This window comes from Argopecten irradians, chromosome 8, assembly GCF_041381155.1.
Source record: "Argopecten irradians isolate NY chromosome 8, Ai_NY, whole genome shotgun sequence".
NCBI classification, from domain to species: domain Eukaryota; kingdom Metazoa; phylum Mollusca; class Bivalvia; order Pectinida; family Pectinidae; genus Argopecten; species Argopecten irradians.
In genome coordinates, this window is record NC_091141.1 from 19,839,802 (window position 1) to 19,866,218 (window position 26,417).

General features: G+C 34.2%; 1 protein-coding gene across 1 annotated transcript; it reads right to left on the reverse strand.

The window, feature by feature from the left end:
- Positions 1–723: 723 nt before the first annotated feature.
- Positions 724–25,028, reverse strand: LOC138329778 (uncharacterized). The gene is made up of 6 exons (XM_069277071.1): positions 24,983–25,028; positions 24,056–24,391; positions 19,152–19,243; positions 17,608–17,761; positions 6,394–6,480; positions 724–896 (listed from the first exon to the last, which is right to left on the reverse strand). The coding sequence occupies exons 1-6, from the start codon at positions 25,026–25,028 to the stop codon at positions 724–726; spliced, it is 888 nt and encodes a 295-aa protein (XP_069133172.1).
- Between the last annotated feature and the right edge of the window lie 1,389 nt (positions 25,029–26,417).

Genomic DNA, 26,417 nt, shown 5'->3' on the forward strand with positions numbered 1-26,417 from the left:
TATTCCATTGCCATCCCAGCGTGGGTACTCGACATCCTACGGACACTGTACTGAGTTTTATCAGTAACACGGGTACATCTACCCGGAGTATTACTAGCTTACTTACTGTATCTTATCAATAGTATATAGCACGTGATTTACTCATCAAAACATTTGTCCTATCTGTAGGATTTTATGTATATTTTATTTACTTATATATCGAGAAAACGTCATTTTAAACATGTGTTTGAGGAGACGATCTCCATAGTATTGATTTTTTAGGATGACAATACATTTAGAAATATTTGAGAGAGATATGACTGTTATCGTACTATGTACACACAGGTACATCAGACCTATACATATCTACCCGGAGTATTACTAGCTTACTTACTGTATCTTATCAATAGTATATATCACGTGATTTACTCATCAAAACATTTGTCCTATCTGTAGGATATTTTATGTATATTTTATTTACTTATATATCAAGTAAACGTCATGTCTTTGAGGAGACGATCTCCATGTTATTGATTTTTAGGATGACAATACATTTAGAAATATTTGAGGGAGATATTACTGTTATCGTACTATGTACACACAGGTACATCAGACCTATACATATCTACCCGGAGTATTACTACAGTACAGCTCACGTGGGTTTTTAATTTCCAACTAGCCCGTCACGGGCGTGGGCATAGTGGACCCCACGGCCCACCGGATATGACGATCCACGACGATCCGTCATATAGCGTGGGCATCAACAGTGCCCACGCGATATCGCGGTACGTGACGAGCCGCGATATATAGTGGGCTTAATTTCACTCGAGACACCGTGTTTCGTGACGATCCGTCATACATCGTGGGCATGTCACAAGGGTAGTCCTTCGCGGTCCACGATATACCGTGGGCAAGAGCTGCTTTTTTTTTGGTACAGAATATATACGAGTTAACTCCCTTTGTCTTACGGTATTCAGATCGACCATCGGGTATATAGGGTCATCAAGAAAAGATAACATCTTGGATTAAAATTTGGTCGAGGTACATATATTTTGTACCACAACTTATCGAAAAGAACACAAGAGTATTTGATATTTCAAGGAAAGCCATTTACGCATTGTACAATATTGTTTTATATATTCAATAAACTGTCATATAAATCATAAAAACTATGATGTCAAATACATGTATAAAAACTAATGTCAAATACACTTTGACATTATAGATATTTATAAATCATAATTTTTTGTTTATAAAATACCACATGCAGACTAATATTTAAGTATTCCGATAACGTTTTCAACTTCTTCCTTTTCGTATTTTAGTATAGAATAATTGATTGATTGTCAATGTATATTAATGCATATAAATCTACCATAACTTCATAAATTGTTCGTACAGTCAAAATATTAGGGAAAATAACAAAATGATATATAGTAGTATACATCGAGAGTGTTACGATGAGCCTACTATTTTATAATTATATTTAGGATTCGTTACTGTTAAAGATTCATTGTTTCAAGAGAAATTATATAACAAATGTTTATCAAAGAAATCCTAGTTTAATAAAATCATAGGCCGATTTATTATATGTAATGTAACTGTTTTGATAAACATATGCAATTTTTGTTTAACTGTAATGTAATACACTGTTATGCTATGTGTCCTTTATACATGCCTGTCTATATTATGTATATGTGACTTCTTGTTACATTTGCATATGTCCGAGAGTGAAATAAGATTTGAAGTCCCTAAATCCGTAAGTGTTCCTGACACAAAGCGATGCGCTTATTTACGATAACTTTCTGTTTAGGTTCTGGCTATGAGATTTAGTTAATAAAACATTCGGATTAAGTAAGTCATATATATAGTATACAGTCATCAGCATCATCATCATCATCAACATCATTTTCAGCATCATCATCATCCGTTATTCATCAAAATGAAAATGAGAGAAAAAATAAATACGTTGGAATGGACTTATTTACATTGAAATATTGTAGATCAAAGTTCAATCTGCGGTAAAATCGTGCAACTACATATAGATTACTTTACAAGTCAGTTATAAAGATCTCGGAACACACATGCTTCAAAACCGTTATGTATTTTAAGAGACAAACGATTTACGTGTACGTTTTGTTTTTAGTTTTATATGCCAGTTGAATCTTACCTAACAAGATAAGTGACACAAATGTTTCCCATCGCCATGGCTGATATGTGTAGTAATAACTTTTGCGACTTAACAAAATTATCGATCTCGTTTTATCATGCTTTATTTCAATTCAAACTTCTGCCATAACGATGCTCACACGGTACATTTTTTAATTTGAAAAAATGAAATGTGGGCGGTCGCTAGTTCTGTTTTAGATATTGGAGTAACCGTACCAGCTTAAAAAGAAAAAGAAGTATCCATATTGTTGTATTTCAAACTTTATGCATAACGGTAACTGAATTATTCAAAGCAGAAATATATCAATGATATTTCTGATATAGTATAAGTGCATATTGAAATTTACTAATTTTAACATTATACTAAATCCTAAAAATAGTACATTTATTGTCGATCCTTTTGTATATCATACAGAGATTTAAATAGTAAAATATATGAACATTTATCATAAAATTGCAAAAAGTACCCACATAAATTGTTACTTCATAGCAGAGATTTAAATAGTATATATAATATATGTATTTAAATCTCTGTTCAAAGTAAAGTCGAGGTGAAAAGTTAGTATATTTATCGAGGCATTTGGGATGAAATTACTTGTACATAGGTATTATAAATAATCTATAATAGTTGGTACCTTTTAAAAACTATACTCAATGATATTAAAATAAGTATATTTGGTATGGTAGTGCTGTAACCCGCGTGTATTACTATAGATTCGAAACGGTGAATACTTTAGAAATTACGGAAGTACATGCCAAGATACGGTAATTACAGTACTGAAATAATTTTCAAGATTAAATCCTAAGTTGAAATAGTTCTTAAAACCGTTTTTGTTGCTGTATAAATCAACTTGATTAAAGTTTCTTTACATGCGCAGCGGACGTCATATAATATACCATGTATATTCCTAGCGGTATGATCGGGAATATTTTATTTCCTTTTGCTTTCACATCTACATTTTAAATGGAGGTGTCAATAAAAAATACAGAGGCGTTGGAAGCGGGGAGGGGGCAAACATGTCTTTTTGTCCCCCCCATTTTTAGACTGAAATGTTCTAAGAATTCATACATTTATTTGAAAGAAAAAATATCACACTGTACATTTTTCGTACTTCATTTTAGAAATTTTCCGCTGCGCGGCACATTTCTTAAAAGGTTAGACTGAAAATGTCCATCAAGGGAACTCTACTATTTCAATAATGTCTCTTAAAAGATTTGTATAGACAGACAGACATAGCGAGACATTTAATTCATTATTATTTTGATTTACCCAACAATTTGTCGATGGTGTAAAGCCAGTATGTTCAGTTCGAGCACGGTTGCGTTATGACATTCACACTTATCATTTCTAAATGCAGGTAACATAATATCGAATAATTACCATGTTAAGAATGCTTTAAAATCAACAAAATGCTTCGTAAAATTCATTTCAGTCATTCTTAATCTCAGTATTTTCCCCGGGGGAGACCCCACACTCATCTCAGCCATTCTAAATCGTAATAGTTTTCCCATGGAGGCCTCGGACCCCACAAACACCAAACTCTCGCGCTTCGGCCCTCGCAAATTCATCAAAATACATCGTAAAACTCATCTCGGCCATTCTAAATCGTAATGTATTTCCCCGGGAAGACCCCGGACCTCCAAACACCAAAGTTTTCATTTCAAAATATTTTATTAATCAATACAAGTTATACATGAATTACAGAGAAAGATAAATAATATTAATGTATTGCCAAATGGATTAGTATATAGCAAAGCCTATATAGGTCCTCTCCAGAAATCCGGTTTTACTTAACTAATTAATTATTAATAAATAAATATAGATAGTGTTGTCTCAGTATATAAATATAATAGAAATGAAAAGAAAAGAGTATAATATTAGGAGCATACCCAAGCGGGCCATAGAAAAGAAAATAACTATTTACAACAGATAGACAAATAAGTAAATATATTTTTAAATGAATAGGTAATAAATAGGCAATCTCATTTATAGAAAACAAATTAATTAATGTATACATATCACATCCACACACACATACACACCCTCTCATACTGGCCTTAAATATATCAATACATGCATATATTTTAATATTATCATAAAACTATTTGTACAATTGAAATCTCTTAGTTTTCCAAAGTTTTGATGTGTATGTAATGATATATGAAAAAATACATATAGTATATCAGAAACATATATTATATATATTATATGGTTGTGTGTTGAATTAATATCGCAGGGGGGGGGGGGGGACCAATCTCGTTCAATCTTTATACACCATTGAAAACCAAGCAAATAAACTTGTATACATACGGGATTTCTGTAATTCAAATCACAATTTATTTAACGGATGTTCTAACGTGCTTGACAGTAAGACAATTTAGCTAACACCCGATATAGTTCACCAAATACCAAATTGCCTGCGGCTAGATAATTACAGGTGAGTTCGATGAATGAGTTTGCGTACAGGTAAATACCACCCTGGTCCAGGTATTACGTAACCATCAAACCAAAGGCATACTAATTATATATCTTTATCGGTATATCAAAAAATGCATAAACAAGGTATTTTCTGGCCTTTCCGAGTTTATACTGTCGCTAATGAAAACTACACCGGGTACTTCATCAACTCATAATAAAGTAATAACCGTTGGTGATAATTCGATCGATCTTGCATGTTAGGTTCTATGTGGGACGTCATAGGAGATTTCAGAAAAGATGGCGATGACGTCACACAAAGGTACATCCGGGCGCTCAAAGGTACAACTCCGTATATCTACACATAAACATAGCGGGAAAACAGCCGCTTGCGATGTTTGTTTACGTTTTATTGTAATACATAGTACGACAATCCGAGAACTATTGCGTTATTTTAATTATAAAAAGGGTAAATAAATATATTCAACAATAATATTTAGATATAAACATCAGGTATTTGTATTTTACTCCGTTTATACTCAATTTTCTACCGCCACGAGAAAAAAACACGGTCGCCATTAGACCTACGTATAAACATTGACAGAAGTTACAAAATTGACAGAAACTTCAAATTAAATTCCAAGTTTCCCCAAATATTATACTGATATTTTAATAAGCAATTACTGTTTTCTAAGTCTTACTTGGTAAAACAGCTTACGATGTGTGATTATGACCAAATTAAAATTTGCCTTCGTAGATACCCCAAGCGCACTGCAGCCATTACGTACAGTACTGCCGAGATCCCGAATTTCGTCATTTTTCATAGTCACAAAATTATGTATTCTGGTTAACTTTTTCGTCAGAAATATTGGAATTTAGTTTATAACATTCAAATGAGTCATTTTATAGTTACTTTTTATCATGTTTTCAAACAAAACTTCGAGTATTTTAGGATTCTCGAGGCCGTGCGCAATACATATGTATGTCCTGGTCGGCATTTATAGAAATTACGATCTACATTGTAGCTATATTCATAAATCTAAATGTAGTCTATCTAACATGTATTCAAATTATTTAAAAGTAATATCTCCTCAATTTGGGACTTCACATAACGGCACATGGAATACAAGTGATTAAAAAATATAAAAATAAACTCATGAAATTGAACGATTTCACTATTTTATTTTTTGAGATATCGGCAGCCATAGGCCTACTGTACGTCTACGTACACATGCATGTATATCTTCATTTATGTGTAACGGTGGTTTATACCATTCATTTAAAATAATATATACATGGGAAATAACGAAATATATATATATATATTACAAGTACTTATTGAGATATGTGTTGGTAATTACGTATAAATATTATTAATTTCCCAACTATCGGCTGTTGCCCGAGGTAATCTACCAGCGAAGCCATGCACGAGCGGCCGTGGTCTGACCAGGTGGTTCACATTTCGTTATATTTATATTAAATAGTGTTATGGACAGATTTTTCGTGTATAACAGAAATATGATACATTGAAATCAATTATCTATTCATAACTTTTTCACAACATGGATTTCTACGTGTGAACAAAAAGCGGGTACGTGTGACGGCCCGGCACCGCTTCGCAAGCTGGCTTCAACACTAAATCTAAACAAATATATTTAGCAATAAACAATTGTAAATAGAAATGTCTGTAACCTCTGAAACAATAAGGAACTATTTTGAAATCAGAATTTGCAAGTATGAAAGTGTATACTTTTGTCAACGTATCGATTGTGTAGCAGGGATGTACGTATCTGTTATTGTTTTTATTAGTCGCCATACCGTGTTTGTACCTTTGAGGACCCGGATGTAAACTTTCTGTGACGTCACGCCATCTTTTCTGAAATCTCCTATAGCGGCCGAGTCGCCGACTAAGCGGGCTGAAATGCAAGATAAATTTGATTGGTTAATAATATCAGTTTGATTGACAGGACTGATCTAGGTATTGATAGAAGTTGACCAATGATCGAGCGTTACCTCGCCCACTAGCAATGGTCAGCCATCCAAAACATGTTTCCCGCTGAGGTCCCCGGGCTGTGTGGGACATCAAAGGGATCAACTGAGGGCCAGGCAATATGATTTAGTTTGATTGACAGCTGCCGGTCCGTCAATTTGCTGTTAAAAATTTGCTAAATAATATGTACAAGTAAATCACTTACAAACATATGTCGGTTATATAATTAGATATTTTGGTTATATAGAAAAATGGCGGAAATAAAGCACTCTGAATATGGCGATTTGTTTCATTTTCTTATTTTTTTCCGTAATTTGTGAGCTTGTAGGGCCTTTGTCATTTAATGTAGGGTGTTGATTTTTCGTAAATGTAGACTTTGGCATATTGTCTGTACAGGCTTGTAATTTCAAAGTCATCAATTTGAAAATGGTGGAAAAATAGCTCTCCGAATATTGCGTTTCGTTCATTTTTTAACGTAAATTTTACCGTAATTTATGAAATTTCAAAGAGAAATGTTTTGAATTGGATGTGAAAGAGCATGCTCTCAGACACATAAAATGACTAATTTCAAGGTCATATGATTCAAAATGGCGGAGATATAGGACATCAAAATCGAAATTTTAGTTTATATTTGTCCTTGCGGCACGCGTTTCAGCGCCTTTAAACCTGTATGTACAATGTAGATTTTTCATACCTATGTTGTATAAACTTTTGTCTTCAAAAGTTATGGATTTCAAAGGGGTTATATAGGAAAATGGCGGAAATATAGCATTGGTCCAAGATCTTCATAAGAAAAGGATAATTTTTGCACTTTGAAAAAACCTGAAATTCTAATGTTTTTACCTATTCATTATCAAAATTGATATTTTGAACCTAAATCTCAATCTGAATTTCCAATTTCATATCATGGTTATCAAGGAATAATTACCTGTCAGAAAACATTTAAACTTTTGAAATTCAGAATTAGCCAGCCAATCAGCGGCCGGGTTAAAATTCTGTCCTGGGCTCAATCTTCGTTACACACGGGCCGTTTCGAAGGTCTTTTTTCATTTAGTTTTGAATACTTTTCGGGATGTTTTAAGTTCTACATGTACACGTATATATGAACAATGTACACATGTTTGCGTAAATACACGTACATGTGACGCTACACCGCATACATGGGAGGCCGTCCTTACGTGACCCTAGCTGTTAATAGGACGTACATTTGAACAAACAAACAACAAAAGTAATGCACAAGCCAAATAACTGACAGGTTTAAAAACCTTTTATGTGTGTGGCAGAGCTGTCACCTGTGACACCGGATGTTCAAACACAACCGGTGCTATTTTGGGAAAATACCCGGCAGTTTTGAGATCACAGAACTAAATAAATTCCCATAGAGACCGTGTTAACGTTTGCTACTATTCAGGTTAAATGAAGTTATCAAAATGCTTTACAAATTTTGCATCTACATGTATTGCCCGACCCACACATTAACCATTAACTGATGTACCTTGAATATTCACCTCTCTATGAAGTCTTGTGCCCAAAGGGGGATTCCCCTAAATCTGTTTTTCAGTTGGACCAGACTACTTTCGTAAGAAACGCTTTCTGATTAATATTGAGTGAGATCGTCCGTTCGTTCAAGCAATCGTCTGTTCGCTAACATTACGTATATCATTACATAGGTGGAAATCCCGTCTTGTGATCGCGATCAAATCTAGTTTTAATTGATAATATAAAGTAATATGTATTAGTACAAGTTATAATTAATATAAAAGCAAAATTAATTGCGTAGCAAATTAACTGCGTACAGGTCGTTACGGTAAACCACTGCTGGTTATGTCTCATCAATGGATAGTTCAACCCGCATTTTCCCAGTAAAAACTGTTTTTCTTAGCTTGTGATATACATGTATAGTTAAAACGTTGACTTTTATCTAATAAATCTTACTTTGGATAGTTCGAACCAAGGACGTAGATGAAATTCTTGTTCGAACACATAGTGTAATGAACTTAGGTGAAGTCAGAGATTTTCAGTGTTAGCAAATCGTCGCCCAAGAGATATTTTGATCAGCAAAATATTTTTATTGAAAAGGATATATTGATGGGCATAATAATTGCAAGGACATATAAACATAAACAGATTAAGTGCTTCATAAAATGTTTAACTACATGTATGTATGTATGGAATATAGTTTTCATAACGGCAAGGTGCGTGAAATAGTTTTAAGCCCTGTTAAATGTATACTTTTGCTACATGGAACCTGGCGCGTTGCAAAGCATTGGAAATATGAGAAATTACATTTTATTGTGTCAACCGATTGAGGAACCTCTAAGCACTGGTTTAAGCAAGAAATAATTTAGTATCGGGCATGTGGTTGCTCGCGAGCATCAAGACTGATCAAAGGACCGATCGCTAAAATGTCAGGTCACATGCCTGATAATAAATTAAAGAGACAGAATCAAAATAAATCCAACATCTGCCAACTGAAACTGTAGATACATATATTGTTGTTGATTAGATTCTGTATTTGTCGCAATTATCTTTTTTTTAGAAACTCTGATAATTTGACAATATCCGATTCTGACCTTCTATTACAAACTGCATGAGTTACGTGGTAACAAAATCAGCTGAAAATGTGTGATCAATACATGGATATACTGAGATGTAGTACGTGTAATGAAATATTTTGATCAACTACTGTACACTAGTTACATTAGTTACTGTACACTAAAATATGCCTGCTCGAAAGTTAGATCGCTAGTCTAGAACTGCAGTTGCCATGGTCACTTGGACTTCATACTATTCGTATCCGATAATGTAAATTACCTAACATGTGGTCAGTCAGGTGTATCACAGACTAACAACACCTGTATACAGTGTACGTAATGTACCTTATCCCGACCCCAGGAGGTCCATTTATAGCATGCTGTAGGTGGTAGCCTCTCTTCATATATATATATACATTGTACTCATCACACAAATACGTACAATAAGCAACAATGCAAGTCAATAGGGCTATGTATTTTAACTGGTTGTTGCATTTTAATTAATTTGATAATGAAGCTTTGTATACTAAAATTAAAAAAAAAAAATCAAAATACCAGGTGTATAATTAACAAAAATATTTGTTTCTAGATTATTGAAATATCTAAATTTCACCCAATTGCTCTTTATTAATTCTATTATTATTATTTTTTTGACACTGGCTTTATATATATATCAGAAACTATGTATATAAAATACCATTGAATAAGTACCTAAATTAATTTTGATCATTTATATATTAATACATGTATTATTGATAAATGTATGGTTGTGACAGGTATGCTTGATTTACGCATATAGTACAAAAACAGCTCCCGTCAGCTCCACTTCACGACTGCCTGTCATGACAATATAATTGAGGTGTAATCAGCATCACTGACTATGTTTTACCTCATACCAATCTACCCCCACGTATAAATCCTTGCCCCCAGGATACGGTGTACATGTTTACTCAGGCTCCCCAACATGCATGTACATGTCTCTAATAAGAATGGTATTTATGTGTTTCAAATTCATATACCTACATGTATATGATCTTTAAACGGCAAAGTATTTGTTTACTTCCTACAAAGGTATCGTCTCATTCTCGTAAAGCCGTGAAATACAGAAGGCAACCATTCTGCCCTCTGGCCATCTATCGATGGTCACCTTGAGGTACCTGTTAGCTGGATACTGTGGCTTACCTGTATGTTTGACAAGTTATAATTATTGGACCATGACGCAATATACGGTCAAGATAACTTGCGGGGTTGGGTCATCAACATATTGTGTTTACCGGTAATAAACAAAAATAAAAACAAGCTGAATTGGGTACAAGCCTGCAATAAGTGGAAGACGTCACATAGTTTGAAATGGATTTAATTCTGCATGATCTTTTATAAGCAATCAGTTTTAATAAGGCATAATTAAGCTATTTTTACGTACACTACATTTAGAACTTAAAACAGCAAAGGAAAATAATATACAAATGTATCTATTTTAATGAAAGACGATTTGCAAGGGTATCGCTAGATAACTGATTGATATGAATCAAATCTTTTTATTTAAAAGCTATGTATTACAAGGTATATGATTGTATTAATGATAGCTTATTATAAAATTAAAAGTGTCTCAAAAGCACACCAGGACTGGTTTTTGCTGCAATTCAAAGTTATTTTTGACTGGTGAAAATGCTTGTATTTCATTAAATGATATATATATATTTAATTCAATTTATCCATAAAATATTGACTTTTGAAAACGTAATATATTCTAGATATGAAATGGAAACTAATATAAAATTAAACAGAAAGCCACATATACTTAATGAATATAAATTAATATTTTTTACTTTTGCAGTGAAAAGGTCTTATTTATGTACAGAGATGTATTTACTAAGAAAAATAGCGTATATTGTTATATATAATGTACACTAAATTGTAGATGTTATAATTAACAAATGCACATTAAAAAAATTATAATTATGTATGATTTCAAAGTGAAGGATGTATTCTTCCCCGATCCCTAGCTGTAACACATCACCTTGTCTGTCTAGGTCTGAATGTATCTGGACACCGTCCGTGTCTACCTGTAGTCTAAATCTTGTGCACTCCATGTCTACCTGTAGTCTAAATCTTGTGCACTCCATGTCTACCTGTAGTCTAAACGTAGTGCACTCCGTGTGCACAAGGGTGTAACCTTTAGTCTACTACCAACTGTATATACATATTAATTATACAACATCTGGTCATTTGATTAGCTCTGCTTAAAATCAGGGGATGCAATCAAATTTCGTGTCTTTAAAACATACTTCAGGTATGATTCGGTACTTTTTTGTTGATATCTTTCAAGGACGTAGATGATATATACAAGTATGTACGTTCTCAATATTTTGAAATAAATTGAATACTGCTCGCAACTTCTATATGACTTTAAATGTGTGATTACTTTCAAATTTGTTAATTGTGTTCATTGTTTAAGTTTATTCAATATACATTTTTGATACGATATGCTTATTTCGCACCTCAAAATAGTCGTCTGTTACAGCACTGTCCTGTCTCTATGCACGTGAAAGCTGACCTACCTGTGTCATGCTTGGGTGCATATCCAGACCGATAACGTATAGTTTTCATTTGATACACAGGCTTTTGACTTGATATACGGACGACCTCTATATGTGTACCCAGTATTACACATATAGAGGTGTCCCTATATCTACAGAGTCGAAAGTCTGTGTATCAATAGTGACAGTGCATGGCCGGTAACAATTTCTGATATATCTTATTTGTTTGGTTTAGATACATAAAATCTTCAAAGGAGAAATTGATCAGTGGCTTACCCGAAATTAAAAGAAATAATTGAACACATAACACGTGCTTTCGCATAATAAATACATATTAAAGGTTACCACGTGCGCACATTTCATTTAGACGATTGGACGAGTTACGCACTGCATTATGGATAAATAGATACATGTAGCTACGTATTTGTGTGGGTTTTTTTTCATTTCCTTACTAGTATATATTAATTTCATATGTTACACTCATTTCTATTTGTTAAATCGTGGAGAATATTTTTCCATTGACCGAAAGAATTGTACGTCAAGTATTATCAGAGATTTAAATATAATTAAATCTCTTGTATTATGACTTCCTAATACAGAACATTTACGCGGGGAACTTTAAAAGCGGCACAGTCATTGGCCAAACTGAATTATTGGAAAGATATCGATGCGCCACAACTCGATTTTTTAATAGTAAAAGTAAGTAAAATCGCGGAAATTTATGTTAAATTGGTACCTGGTTGAGTTATCTGAATTACATTATAATCGTTATTCTATTCTAAATACATATATGTTCGGATATACATGGAATGAACATGAAAAAGTAAGGCGAATTTAATTTGTTGAATTTGTTTTTTGAGACAACCGTCGAATTTTGGAAGTCCGTGTCGGTGTCCGTACTCCGTGTCGGGCAAAATGAAAGATGTCTTATACCAATGACATAGAAGATGAGTTTCACTTCGTTCTTAAATGTCCTTTTTATACCCAACTATGAGTTAGATATCTGAAACCTTATTATTTTTATCATCCAAGTGTGTTCAAACTTGTTCAATTACTCAGTGTTAATAATGTCAAAGATTAAATAATCTCGGAAAATTCTTAAAACTTGCATTTCAGAAACGTTCTCAGTCTCTTATAAACTGTAACTGTATAGTATCTGATGTATAATAATTGTGCGCGAATGTTTGTGTTTTATGGTATACAATCACTCTCCTGTACATATATTTAAATTATTTAATATGTATTAAAATTGTACTTTGTGTCTTATAAGCCGCAAGGCTTGTGGAAATAAACAAATTGAATTGAACATCAGAATCACTCCAAAAAGCCGATGTCGTGCTGCTTTGTAATCTCTATACATGTACATGTATACTGTGGTTACTAAAACGCGTTGTCAACCCCGGCTAATGAGGGCTAATTGTGACCTGTCACGCTTTGTTGATTAGCACACGTGTCAAAATATTCACAATATATTATACATTATTCATATAATCATATCGTCATCATAACTGTTCAAATATTTGTAAAATTCACGTAGTCCTACATCACCCCCTTTTGTGTATAGTTGTACTTATGACGTCAAATCTGTTATTCCCCAAATCAGCGTGAGCGACCGATTCCTTAAAAATCGAGCACTTCAGAGGCGGTATCTCGGTACTGAAGCTGCCGATTTTGACCCTCATGCCTTTCCAATCCTAGATACGCCGCTGAAGTTATATCAAAGGTTGCGCCGGCGGATATCAAAGGAAAACCGTCGTCTACCAACGGGACGCCCAATGAACAAACAAAGAAGCGCTTGCGGCGTGACAATTTATCCTTGTCGTCCATGCGCTACGTTAGAGAGGGACGGGATCGGGGCGGGGTAATTTTTTCCTAAAACTTGGATGCAATTTTGTTGTTTTATTCTTAATTCAATGTTGAAATTTACAAAGATGTAATATAAAATATGACGCAAAATTTTCTGTCAAAATGCAAAAATACTGTACTGTAAACCTCTATTTCCCCACTTTTGACAAACTACAGGTAAATGAATACAGGTAAGCACAGGTAAAAATTATTATGAAACTGACTATAATTGGTTTTCCATTGTTCTCCTATACCACACACGTTTATATATTTTTTAGATAGTATACCTATCTAAATCTCTGATAGTTGTAACTCTATCTATCTAGCTATAGGCACATAGGTATGTTGTCATGGCCACATGCCACCAGGGCCTTCCCACCCTCATTCCAGTCATTCCCTGGGGCCATACCCCACCCCAACACCAAATGAATCGAATTGATTGACACCTTATATATAATTACCCGATGTGATGACCAGTCAAGCGTCACAACATGTAGGTATACCGTATTATTATATATTATCCTCAGGGGACCGGTTTATAACATTCAATTAAATTGATATCATGTCGTGACCATACTACCCCAAGTGGTTGTGTTTCAAACAAAATAAAATAATAATTGTAAACCTACCTATTTTATACAAATTTACTTTAATTATTTTATTTGAAATGTATGCAAGTATTATTAGTGTGCTGATTTTTCCCCATATATTACTATATATGTACGGTATATGTTGTCAATCAAGACTACCTTTATCCCCACCCAAATTTAACTGTAACTAACATCTTGGCTCAGGTATGTACAGGTAATTGTCCATTAGATCTAATATAGTAATAACCTGAATTAAGTCCCGTGAAAATAAACCAAGAAACAAAATAACGTAAAATCCATCTGAAGATAGAAATCTATATTCCGGTCTACATGTACAATCGTCATGAAACTTTAGTTTTACATTGCTGAGAATTTTGTTTTGTGACATATCATTTTGTGAATATATCACAAAGAATTTTGTGATAAATTTTTAAGTGCTTTGAACTTCTGTTAATAGTTGCTAAATTTTAACATCAATTATCAGTTAATACTATTGTGTGTAATTTGACATTCCTAAGGTTATATTCTTGATCATATTTACTCTACATATATCGTTTGTGACATTTGAGATAAAAAACCCATATGTGTGATAACTGTGTATATCCTCTTGGGCAAGGATTTATAAGTGAGAAGGATCCGTGTCTGTCTCTTTACATTACTAAACACCACGCGAGACGCCTATGAACCGGGAATAAAAACCGTTTTTCTCAACAAATACTTGTCTTATCGAGTCAAACGAAACACCATTGTAGAGTTTATTAAATTTCACGACGTTTATAACTTGCTTTAAAGACGGAATATTTAGGGGATATGTCTTAAATTTTCGTTAAAAAAATTGACAGCCCATGAAATGACAGCACCGCTTCAGAAAGTAAGACGGTAACCCTCGCACCCGCAAGCTACATCAAAGGCTGCGCCGGCGGATATCAAAGGAAAATCAGTCGTCACCCAACGTCACGGTCACTGCACAAACACAAAAGCGCCTGCCTCGGACTTCCCCAAAACCCAGTGTGACTTATCCTTCTCATATACGTCCTTGCTTGAGTTGACCGACTACACGCTTTATAAAGACAAATCTGAGGCCAATACGCCGAGCTCTTCTTTGTTCGCAAAACCAAAGACCACTTGTAACCAACATTTCAAGAAAACATATCTAAATCAGAATGTAATTCTGTCTGGCAGAAAAAAGCTATACTTCCAATCATGTACTGATATTTTTACCCATATATTGTACCTGTATTGAGACTGACACTGAACGATTTATCGCGAAGGTACGTAAAACCCTTGAATTAAAGACGGACACTACTCGGGCATTGATTGATCTCTGTCAGCTGGGGATCCAGACACAGGTGTTTGGTTACAAATCAATTTTTATTGTTTTTAGCAATTTCCCCATTTTTAACAGGCTACATGTAGCTTAGATGAACGTGCAGGTAAACCAATATGTTACTGTTGTTTTCACTTTTCTCTATTTTCCTAAAAGTGAGAAAGTGGAGATCATGCATTACAATACAGTATATTTCAGGGCCAAGAAATCTTGGTCCCTGTTCAGGGCGAGCCCACTCGAGTGTGACGAAATTACCATTACGTACGCTCTCGCATCGATCGACCAATCAACTGCCTATACAGCATGACTGACAGGTTAACGAGAGACATCTACCAATCAAATGCGGATACAACTTTTGATTGACAAGTACAAGAACTAATATATGAGAGATGTCCCGCTTATAAATCCTTGACTTTAAGGTATTAGCGTCGATTATCGTTATTGTAAATTGCCTTACACGTACGTGAATGCATTAAAATAAATAAATAAACACAATATAGAAATAAATCATAATTATACTTGTACGTAGAATAGCAATGATAACCATTTATTTATTTTATTTTAAAGGAGTACGTGTATATTTCTTCACACGTAAGTGAAAGCAAGGATTTATAAATTATTGGTAAAAGCTTAATATGAAATAAATACATGATTGTGACAATCATTTTTTTCGTGTCTCATACTCGGTTTTCGGTTTAAACCGGAACAAATACAAGGAGACTGGAATACATTGTATGTTGACTCATCAGCTGGATATACATATTTATACACGATTACATTTAAATGGTATATACCATGGACACTAGGGTCTGTTTTAACTTACCCTAGTGATACATCACAAACATAAATATCGACGGTACCACATTCGGAAGAATATAACCAAGGTCTTAGATATCACGTATAAATCCTTGCTTGGTATACATATGTTATTAATTGATAAAGATCTTTTTGCATAAGCGACTTTATTGCATTTTGCATTATTCTCAAATTCTTTTACGTTAAAAAGTTATATTAATTGATACGTACACGTACTTGATTTGCGAAACATAAGTTTTTTTGATGAAATTTTACGGATATCAGATTAACATAGGAATTACATTTACAGCATCGTATAGATTACGGAAAACATATATCTTAAATGATGTGGTATAGGTATACTATGGTAACAACCGTTTTCTAGATAAGATTGTGCGCAGAGATTAGCATTTTCAAAACGTTATCTTTCAATTTTGGTTTTGGTAAATAATATTGTAAACAAAACTCGTATTCAAGACATGAGTAAACGGATCGTCTGAAGATGTTCGTACTCTTTATGTTCAATAAAATCTTGTCAATACATATCCATTAAGTTTTGCTTGGTTATACCATAAAAATGCTATCTACAGTGTATTTTATCTGTTTGCCAAAGGTAATCTAAATCTATTCCATACAATTCATTATCATATTTATCACTCATAAATCAATTTGTTCTAACAGTCCCGTAGTTGACAACACGATTTAAAAATGCAATTTTGAGTTTGTACCAGGTTTTAGTTTATTCAATACTCAATTTACTTAAACAGGGGATATATATCACGTTTCATAGTGCGCCTAGTAAACGTTTGCAAAACATGATATACATATAATTTTTGTAGATTCATTAGAATTGTCATTCCATGTATACATATTTTGACCGCTTTTGTAAATCCTTCCATAAAAACGATCATAGAACTATGGTTTAGTATATGGGAACAATGAATAATGAAGACCTTATAAACATCTTCATACAAAAGAATATGTAGACAATATCGCCTTTGATTTGTGTAACTCTTCCTAATCGTAGTCTGTGAATCTGACACCTACACCCTTTAGATGTTTATCATATGTCATTAAATGTAGACCACACATTTGCAAGATGTGTGATATAACATTTATAAGTAAAACACTTTAATATTGGAATATGAAGCATTGATGTATTCCACACAATGATCACAAAATACATGTACGTAGGGAATCCCGAGATTTTTAAAAATCCACGTGAGCTGTACTGTATGTGCAATCCCAACAGAGTGGTGATTTTCTTATAACCTAACACTTTACGGTATCGCTGTCATTGGGAGCAAATATATAAATACAAACACGGATACAGCGTAATGAGTGTATCATATAAATAAATGGCAAGAATATACGATGACCGAGAACGGCCGGCAAAAAGCAACTCCTACAAAATGTACTTACCTCCAGTTACAGTCAAAGTAGTGGCAACACTGTTACCAGTTCCAGCACTGTTGATAGCAAAACAAGTGTAAGATCCAGCATCTCCAGAGTCGGCAGCGATAACTGTTAAGGAAGGTGTGCTTGTGGATGATCCAGAGTAGTTAACTTGCAAATTCTGATTTTAAAATGGTTTCTTATGGTTTAAGAGGTTACAGACATTTATATTTTCATATTTGTTTATTGCTAAATATATTTCTGTAGATTTAGTGTTGAAGCCAGCTTGCGAAGCGGTGCCGGGTCGTCACATCACACGTACCCGTTTTTTGTTCACACGTAGAAATCCATGTTGTGAAAAAGTTATGAATAGATAACTGATTTTATTGTGTCATATTTCTGTTGTACATGAAAAAGCTGCTCACAATATTTAACATAATGAAAGGTGGACCATATCTGGCCAGACCACGGCCGCTCGTGTATGGCTTCGTCGCTGGTAGATCATCGCAGGCCACAGCATTGTTTGGGAAATAAATCATATTAATATCTACCAACACTTTTATCTCAATAAGGACTTGTTTAAGATATATATTTTGGTATTTAATATGAACATGTTGTTTTAATGGAATGCTCTTGTATCGTAACAAAATGACGAATAGTAATTAACACGTACACGTATGGCTGCCGATCTCGAAAAATAAAATGGTGAAATCTTTCAGTTTTAATGCTGCAGATTTCATTTTTAATATTTCATTTTCAGCCGCTTTTATCCCATAGACTGCTATGTTAAGTCTCAAATTGAAGTGATATTACTTTTAGATAATTTGAATACATATTAGGTAGACTTCATTTAAATTGATATAAATTACAGATCGTAGTACTGTATATGCCGACCAGGATACATGTACATTGCGCACGGCTTCGAGCTAGAATCCTAAATACTCAAGTTTTGTTTAAAAATATGATAAAATGAACCTACAAACTGACTCATCTGTATGTTATAAACTAAATCCCAAAACTGATGCCAAAACAATTAACCAGAATACATAATTTTATGACACTGAAAATGGACGAAATTCGGGTTCTCGGCTGTACTGTAATGGCTGCCGTGGGCTTGGGGTAATCTACGAAAGCAAATGTTTAATTTTGCACTAATCATACATCGTAAGGCATTTTATCAAGTAACACTTCGAAAACAGTAATTGCTTATAATTATATTTTGGGGGACTTTGAATTTAATTTGTAATTTCAAGTTGATATACGTAATGGCCACCGTGTTTTCTCGTAGCGGTCGAAAATGGAGTATAAACAGAGTAAAATATATGAATACCATATGTTTAAATTTGTATATTATTGTAAAATATTTTTATTTACACTTTTTGAAATTAAAATAACGCAATAGTTCTCGGTTTGGCGTACTATTTATTACAGTGTGTTCCCACTATGTTTTTGTGTAGATATACAGAGTTGTACCTTTGAGCGCCCGGATGTACCTTTGTGTGACGTCATCGCCATCTTTTCTGAAATCTCCTATTCCCGCTAATGGTTCTCTGCCAGAACACAGAGGTTACCGTTGTAGCTGATGATACTGTACAGGTGAGTGTCACACTAGTTCCTGTTGTTGTACTGTAGGCAGACTGTGCAACAGTCACAGTTGGTACAGCTGAAAACAGAGCATATATGTACTACTACAGAAACATATCATTAATTATATCTCTATAAAAGTCAAAATATAAATGAATTTTCAAAATCCGCCACGGGATTCTTTTATATGACTGGATACTGTAAGCTAACTGTGTTCATTAAATTATGGAATTTTGTCAAAGTTGTCAATTTGAAGAAGAACTATGTTGTTAAATTAAGTATTATACAAATGGTATACTAAATCATTGGTTCATTATAATAACTTATTATATACACATGCATTTTTAAAATATAAAATGGGTAAACATGTTATCTAGTTACCCAGTTAATCGCAATGTGTCATGTTCGGAATGAGTTTTTTATATTTCCTGGTAAAAAAAATCTTAAATGTTACACGGTGACTTGGATCGAATATTAAAACATAATTTTGTTTGATTGTAATATTCTTTCTCTCGAACAAAATACTTTTAAATTTGTTCCATTTTTTATATAAATATTGAATTATCATATTGTATTAACATTGAACAGAATATTTCCATTTGAAATCAATAATTAAAATATTTCATTTGTATTTACATTAGTTGACTTATTATTGGTCTTACATATTGTTGTTAAGTTCATGCGATGGTAAGCAAATGATAAAGCATAACATGTATAGGATTATGAATTATCTTTCAAATACTAGTTCTCCAGAGGAAGAATATATATAAAATCAAATAGTATAAATATCCCTTCCACAAATTTTCGGCCTCTTGGCCATCTTCAGGTACATAGAAACACAAGAAAAGTTAGGTGAAATCCATCTTGAACGTTTTAGATGGATTTCACCTAACTATAGTTATAAATTATCATTTCATATTATATTCGATTTTATCAAAAGATGGATGTAATTAATATGATGAATAAAATATTATTTTGGTCTGAATAGTGGACAGGGATATTTTCACGAGGGTCAAAAGATCCATCTGAGTGACCCATGTTTGATCATATTTAATTTTTTACAATACTTTAAACAAACGTTATGCGAATTTTTAGTTGTTTAGAAACATTTTCATCATCGGAACGTCGTAATGCTTCCAAATTGATGACGTCTTCGGCATTTGAAATCACATGTACTAATGGCGAAACACCATTGTCTTGAGGGTGTGAGTTGTAATTGGGTTTGTAATTTCCCTAACTCGTTCGTTGTCTGTTTTAAGTTTGGTTAAGTTTTAATTGGAATAATAAAACTTTTTTTTTCATGATTCCTAAATGAAAATTTGTATGGCTCATTCAAGAACATATGCTATGACGCGTCGCAAGATACTGGTGATACTTAACGTTTACACTAGCGTGACGTCGAACGGCGTTAAATACGGACAACGGCATGGATTAAAAATGGCATTTAAAGAAATTTCGAATATAGAAATACAAAAGTTATATATGTATCGAATCCTTTTGATATGACCTATAAGACCATGTATATAAAATGTATGTATATACATCTGTATATTGTGTCTGTATCTGACTTTTCTTTGATTTTAATCGAATTAAAGATTCCTGTAATGTTTCTCTTGTGCTTGAATGGAGTTTCCAATATTCATGTTGAGGACTAAAATCATATTTCATCTTTATTTTACTTCCAAAATGTACATATGTATAATAACGGTATAAAATGCTAATCTTGTACACAAAGCTGCAGTTAAGCCGTTCTCGGTTTAGAAGTCAAATACGGCGATTGTATTTTCATAAGGCAACGTTAACGTAAGGTTTTAATGAAAAAGATAGTATTACGATATTTGTTATTTGGCATCAGTACAGTAGTATTTCCTGTAAATAAAATAGAGTACCATGATAAATACAGATCGATAAAGACTAAGTTGAACTCACTACATGAATATTTTAACAAAAAATGCTTGACTCAAATTTTTGATCATAATGTTCTCTAATTCTACGACCCCGGCAAAAGGACACTAAAGATAGCATCGTAAACGGTCAAAGGTTTTACTGAACAATATAATACATACATGTATCAACAAAAAGTATAGGTGATTTAGATATACTTAATTCGTGAAACGCTCAATTTTGTAGCCACATGCTTCCTGACAATGACAACACAATAAGAGACCAACGATTACTAGTATACATGTATCAACCTTTTAAACTTATTCTGATTGGGGTAGGGGAGTGATTGGCGGTTGGTGCAATAATAGAGTGATAAAGATAACCCGGCGTAGTATCACTAACCGTCCATCTCTGGGTCATGAGTTGGAAACCAATGTGGGACAATTACATATAACATGTAGTGACCACAGGTCGATGTTTTTACTTCTGATGCTTTTACTTTTCCACCTTATATGCTTTGTGCGCAGCCAATTAATATGTTATAATAAGGATGTTAATTAAATGAAATAACAACACCCTGACAGTTTCAAGGTACGTGTACATGTACTGTGCCGCTGACGACCACCTGTTTCTTTTACTAAACATAACAATGCAAGTTTGGAATTATATGGATTTTCTTATAGACTAAAAGTTAGAAACCTATCGTTAAATACGCCATATTAAACCCAGTCTATATCCAAAAAATGTTCAAAAGTTCAGAAATTGATGAAAGTGTCCGGTACATGACGCTTATGCTTTAATTTTGGTCACCGGTATCCGGGGTTAGAGGGTAATCGGGAGTACACCGGTACCGGTGGTTTTGCCATTTTTCCGACATCGGACAATACGGTCAAAAATTGTCACACATCATTTACATAAAAAGGAGGCCGTACGTACGGTAATCGTATGGCGTTTGTTTCGAAAGAATTTTTTTAGGGGACCGGTGAGACAGTGAATATCAACCGAACATATAATGCTGATCGGTCGATTATCGTATGGTGACCGGGCGATAACCGGTCTATTCACCGGACATCGTACGAATATCGCCCGAGTATCTTACGGACAACGAACGATAGTTGTACCAGGCCCGGCCGAATGTCGGGCAGTGTGATTGCCACTCGATTCCCGGAAGAATATCGGACGATATTAAACTAGGGGGAAGAATATGTTGCCGGTTATGAAAATCTACGGGACACCGGAGAGATTTTAACTTCGAGTAAAAATCTTCGGGTACCTCACCGATTATGCCTGAAAGCCTCGGCCACCGGCCGGACATGTCTGGTGTTCGGCCGGGATCAAGACCAAAATGACTAAAACCAAAAAGTCAATGTACAATTAATATTGCATAATTTTAATACTGGGCTACATGTATTGCATGTACAGTATTATGTTCAGGTAAGCATACGCACATAAATTATATACCAGTACCAGTATTCATTTGAAGAGGTTATCGTGAAAGGTCACAGACTTATCGTAGTTCCCATTTGTTGAGACTTCTCTTATGACATCTCGCGAGCTTCTCAATGTATAGTAATCTTGTCGCCTATGAATTCATTAAATGGAAATACATTTACACATGCACATAAGTTAGATACGGAAGCCTATGCGTGTAATCTATTTTTTCGGTGTTTATAGCTTGAAATTTTAACCAAAATGTTCCCGTCAGATACCGTCACGGCTTGTATTAAAATTTTATTACGCAGATGTCTGGAACATTTCAATATTCTGGGGACATTAATTTGCAGATAAAAATATGTTTACAAGAAAATAAACAATAGCATAAATAGGATAAGTAATATCATGACCACAACACTGAAATCGAAATGCCCACAACACTGATAATATGGAAGGTGGTAGGGAGAAGTTGGGGTTCGCACCTTTAGTGCAAGCCTTTAGCTTTTTTCATTAATTACCGTAAAACATGGTAGCCGTCTAACGTCAATGACTTTTGCAAATAAAATTTTGCTTGATATTAGTATCGGTATCGGGTATCAGTTGCGGAGGGGGTGGGGTTACAAGTTTAATTGTTATAATTACTGTTCGACTAGTCTTTAGAAGGACTCATTTTAATTAAACTTAGTGTATTATCATACGGAAACATTTTCAATATATGGTTGTATGAGTGAATGTTGTTTTATGGTTGGATAAACGGCGACGTCATGATGAAACAAGTTTTTACGTATGACGTAAAAGTGAACTTGGGACATTTCTATGTAACATGCGGCAATGGATATATCTTTTATAATTTGCAACTGACTTGGGTCATGTTATATATGAAAATGAACAACACAAAATGTACTTTTATATGCTTATAGAGCCAACAACACAAAACAAAGCGATTTTGGTATGAGTACGTCATAAACGTAATGTCGTTGATTAAGGTCGGGCATATTCGCATTTGGGACATTTGCTTTGGACACGGCAAAATCAATGTAATTAAGATACCGTTTTATTTCTGCATATGATATCTACCTCAGATAGTTTTATTGAACCTGTACTTTGTAATGATTGTTTATTGTCCACTTATATCGTCTTATTAATACATTTCAGCGTAGCTAAACAACGCGGTTCTACTTCTTGATACTAGATGGGACACTTTTGCTCTTTTTCTATTCTACTCTTTTACTACTGAAAAAAAGACTCAAATTCCAAAATGCCGTTATCTACAAAATAAGTATATATCGTACTTAAGATGGACGAATTTTAACAGTTTTGAGTGAAAAATTACGAGAGTACCGTGACTTTCTTACGTATTTGTGCAACCGCGATGTAACATGGGACAACGAGAAAATGACGTTATGTTGACAAATTTCTACGAATTTTTCCTAAATATTTTCTTCATATCTGTCAAATAGTTACATATTTGAAATCTGTGAATCCTTCCGGTTCGTTTGGTATATAATACTTCATATTTAGAAACTTGACTAAATGCATCACGTTTAATACTAAACCGCGAAGTACGGATTACGCGAAGTATCACCAGTATCTTGCGACGCGTCATAGCTATATACAATGGTGACTGTAGCTGTAGCACTGGAGCCAGTTCCATCAGCATTTGTGGCAAAACACTGATATGTTCCTGAGTCGGTTGTGTCAGAATTGATGATGGTCACTGAAGGCACAGTAGGAGTTGAACCAGAGAAGTTGATCCCATCAACAGTGATTGTTTCAGTCCCCGATCCTATATCACGCTGCCAGAAGACGGACGTGACAGTGGTGTCTGAGGTGACAGTACAGCCGAGTGTGATGGTTGTTGATACCTGTGCGCCGAATGCAGTTTGGGCAATAGTTACATCTGGCGGATCTGAAAGAGAAGCATTGAACACCTATGATATATCTTCATATGTGCTACATCGCCTACATATAGTATCTTGAAATAAGCGTAATAAGTAATTTCTTCAGTTGCAAAATTTATATATATTTGTACTTCAAAACTTTATTGTCTCAAATTGAATGATTTACTAATCATGCAAGCGCCATACAAAAAGTAGCGCATTTGTTTTATTATTAATTATGTATTTGCATAATGACGACACAAATGATAACTACCCAAATGGGAGGTAACTTTGTAACATGCAAAGACGGGATATATTGTAATCCAGCCTGTCAATGTCATTTACTACAACCAACTTGGGATTAATCTACAAATTTAGGGGTCACTTACAATATATGGGTATATACCTATAAAACTTTTCTATTCTCTATTGAGCTCAGCTACTTCGGTTCAGACATACGACTTAAACGAAGGTATTTCATCTTTGTTGAAGAATGTTACAAACCAAATATGAATTGAACCGTTTCCTTTCTACAGCAGAATGGATAAAAATATTTCTCTATTTCCACAAAAGCAGTAACTCTCTTTCAGTCACAAATACTGCACATCATATCTACTAACACATGCACGGCGTACTGTAGGCATCACCGTGGCGATATGCGTTCATACTATATACTTTTATTTAAAGCTCTGTAATGGGTGCTGAATGCGAGGCTTTGTCGCACATCGGAGATAATATAATAAGAAATATTAGTGTAATGAGATCGTAATATAAAGATTTCAATAGAAGAACAAGAGTTGTTTAATACATGTACAAACATCTACTAGATACCTTTGAGCTGTTATCAGAACTACATGTAGCTTAGTCCTTCAATTATAGACACACATAGCTGATATACATGTAACTTATTTCAACACTAAAATTATGTGACATATACCGGGTCCGTTCCAGTCACAATTAACCGATGATCTATACAGTGTCTACATTACGTACTGTTCCTATCAAATTACTCAGTGCAAATATGTACAGATATTACACAGCCGACTTAGCTGTGATTCTATCTATCCCTAAATATTATAATCAACAATATCAATCCTATGATTACTCAGTGCCTCTGACTGATCACGATAACACAACTTCAAAATATACAAACAGCATAAATGATTAGCAACAAATACCGAGTGATATTTAAGCCTATGCGAGTTGTCTCCCCTACCTTGGGTGATTCAATAATCGATCCCTACTCGCACATATATATAACAAGATTACGATAAAATTAATGTTATATTATCTATAAGAACCTTTCCCTAAGGCCTAATACTACCGAGCTACCGAGTACTCAAAATCGCTGAGTATTCTCTGCTACCGAGCACTCACGTTTACCGAGTACTCTCTGAGCAATCACTCAAGCAAATGATTCACACACAATCATTACATATTACTGAGTACGCACAGAGTAATTACCCATACTCTCAATGATTTGTATAAACGTAATCATTCAACGAGCGATCCCAAGGCTCAGTTTTCAACTTACTTACTCTCCAGAGTATTTAATGCGGAGGAGGAAAGCCTTGTTCAGGCACGTCAATCTCCAATCTCAACTCTACCGTTATCTCAAAATCTCAAAGCTAAGTTATTAACAACTGACGCATATAGGCAAGCCTTGTTCAGGCACATCTATATATTGACCTTGTATTAACCTATTAGGTGTTTTCACTCCAACTAAAAAAACCCAATAAAACTCTCACTGAAACCGCGGCTTTATATACTGCCGGGCAACGACATTAGCGCCCTCTATTTACAACAATCATATGCCCTTGAACGCTTAACTTACATATAGCTTAACATAAGAAGCGTCTACTTGACGGCGAGACTAACAGACAAAATAGAGCGGACAGCGATTCCAGATAGCATGGGAATACAACCGTAATTCACCATATTTAGTGATGCGTGAGATGCATGAAGCTTCACCAAAATACACAGCAGATCATACTTACTTTGTGAAAGAGTCCCGGGTAAAATAACTATTAATAGGATCATTGAAGACAGATACGG

Bases quoted from the DNA above. Each gene is read 5' to 3' on its own strand.
- LOC138329778 (XM_069277071.1), bottom strand. From the start codon at position 25,028: ATGAACGCATATCGCCACGGTGATGCCTACAGTACGCCGTGCATGT. The intron at 19,244-24,055 runs GTAATCCGTACT...CTCTGTTTTCAG, and splicing joins AGATACTGGTGATACTTCGC to CTGTACCAACTGTGACTGTT. The intron at 6,481-17,607 runs GTAAGTACATTT...CTTGCATTTCAG, and splicing joins TACTTTGACTGTAACTGGAG to CCCGCTTAGTCGGCGACTCG.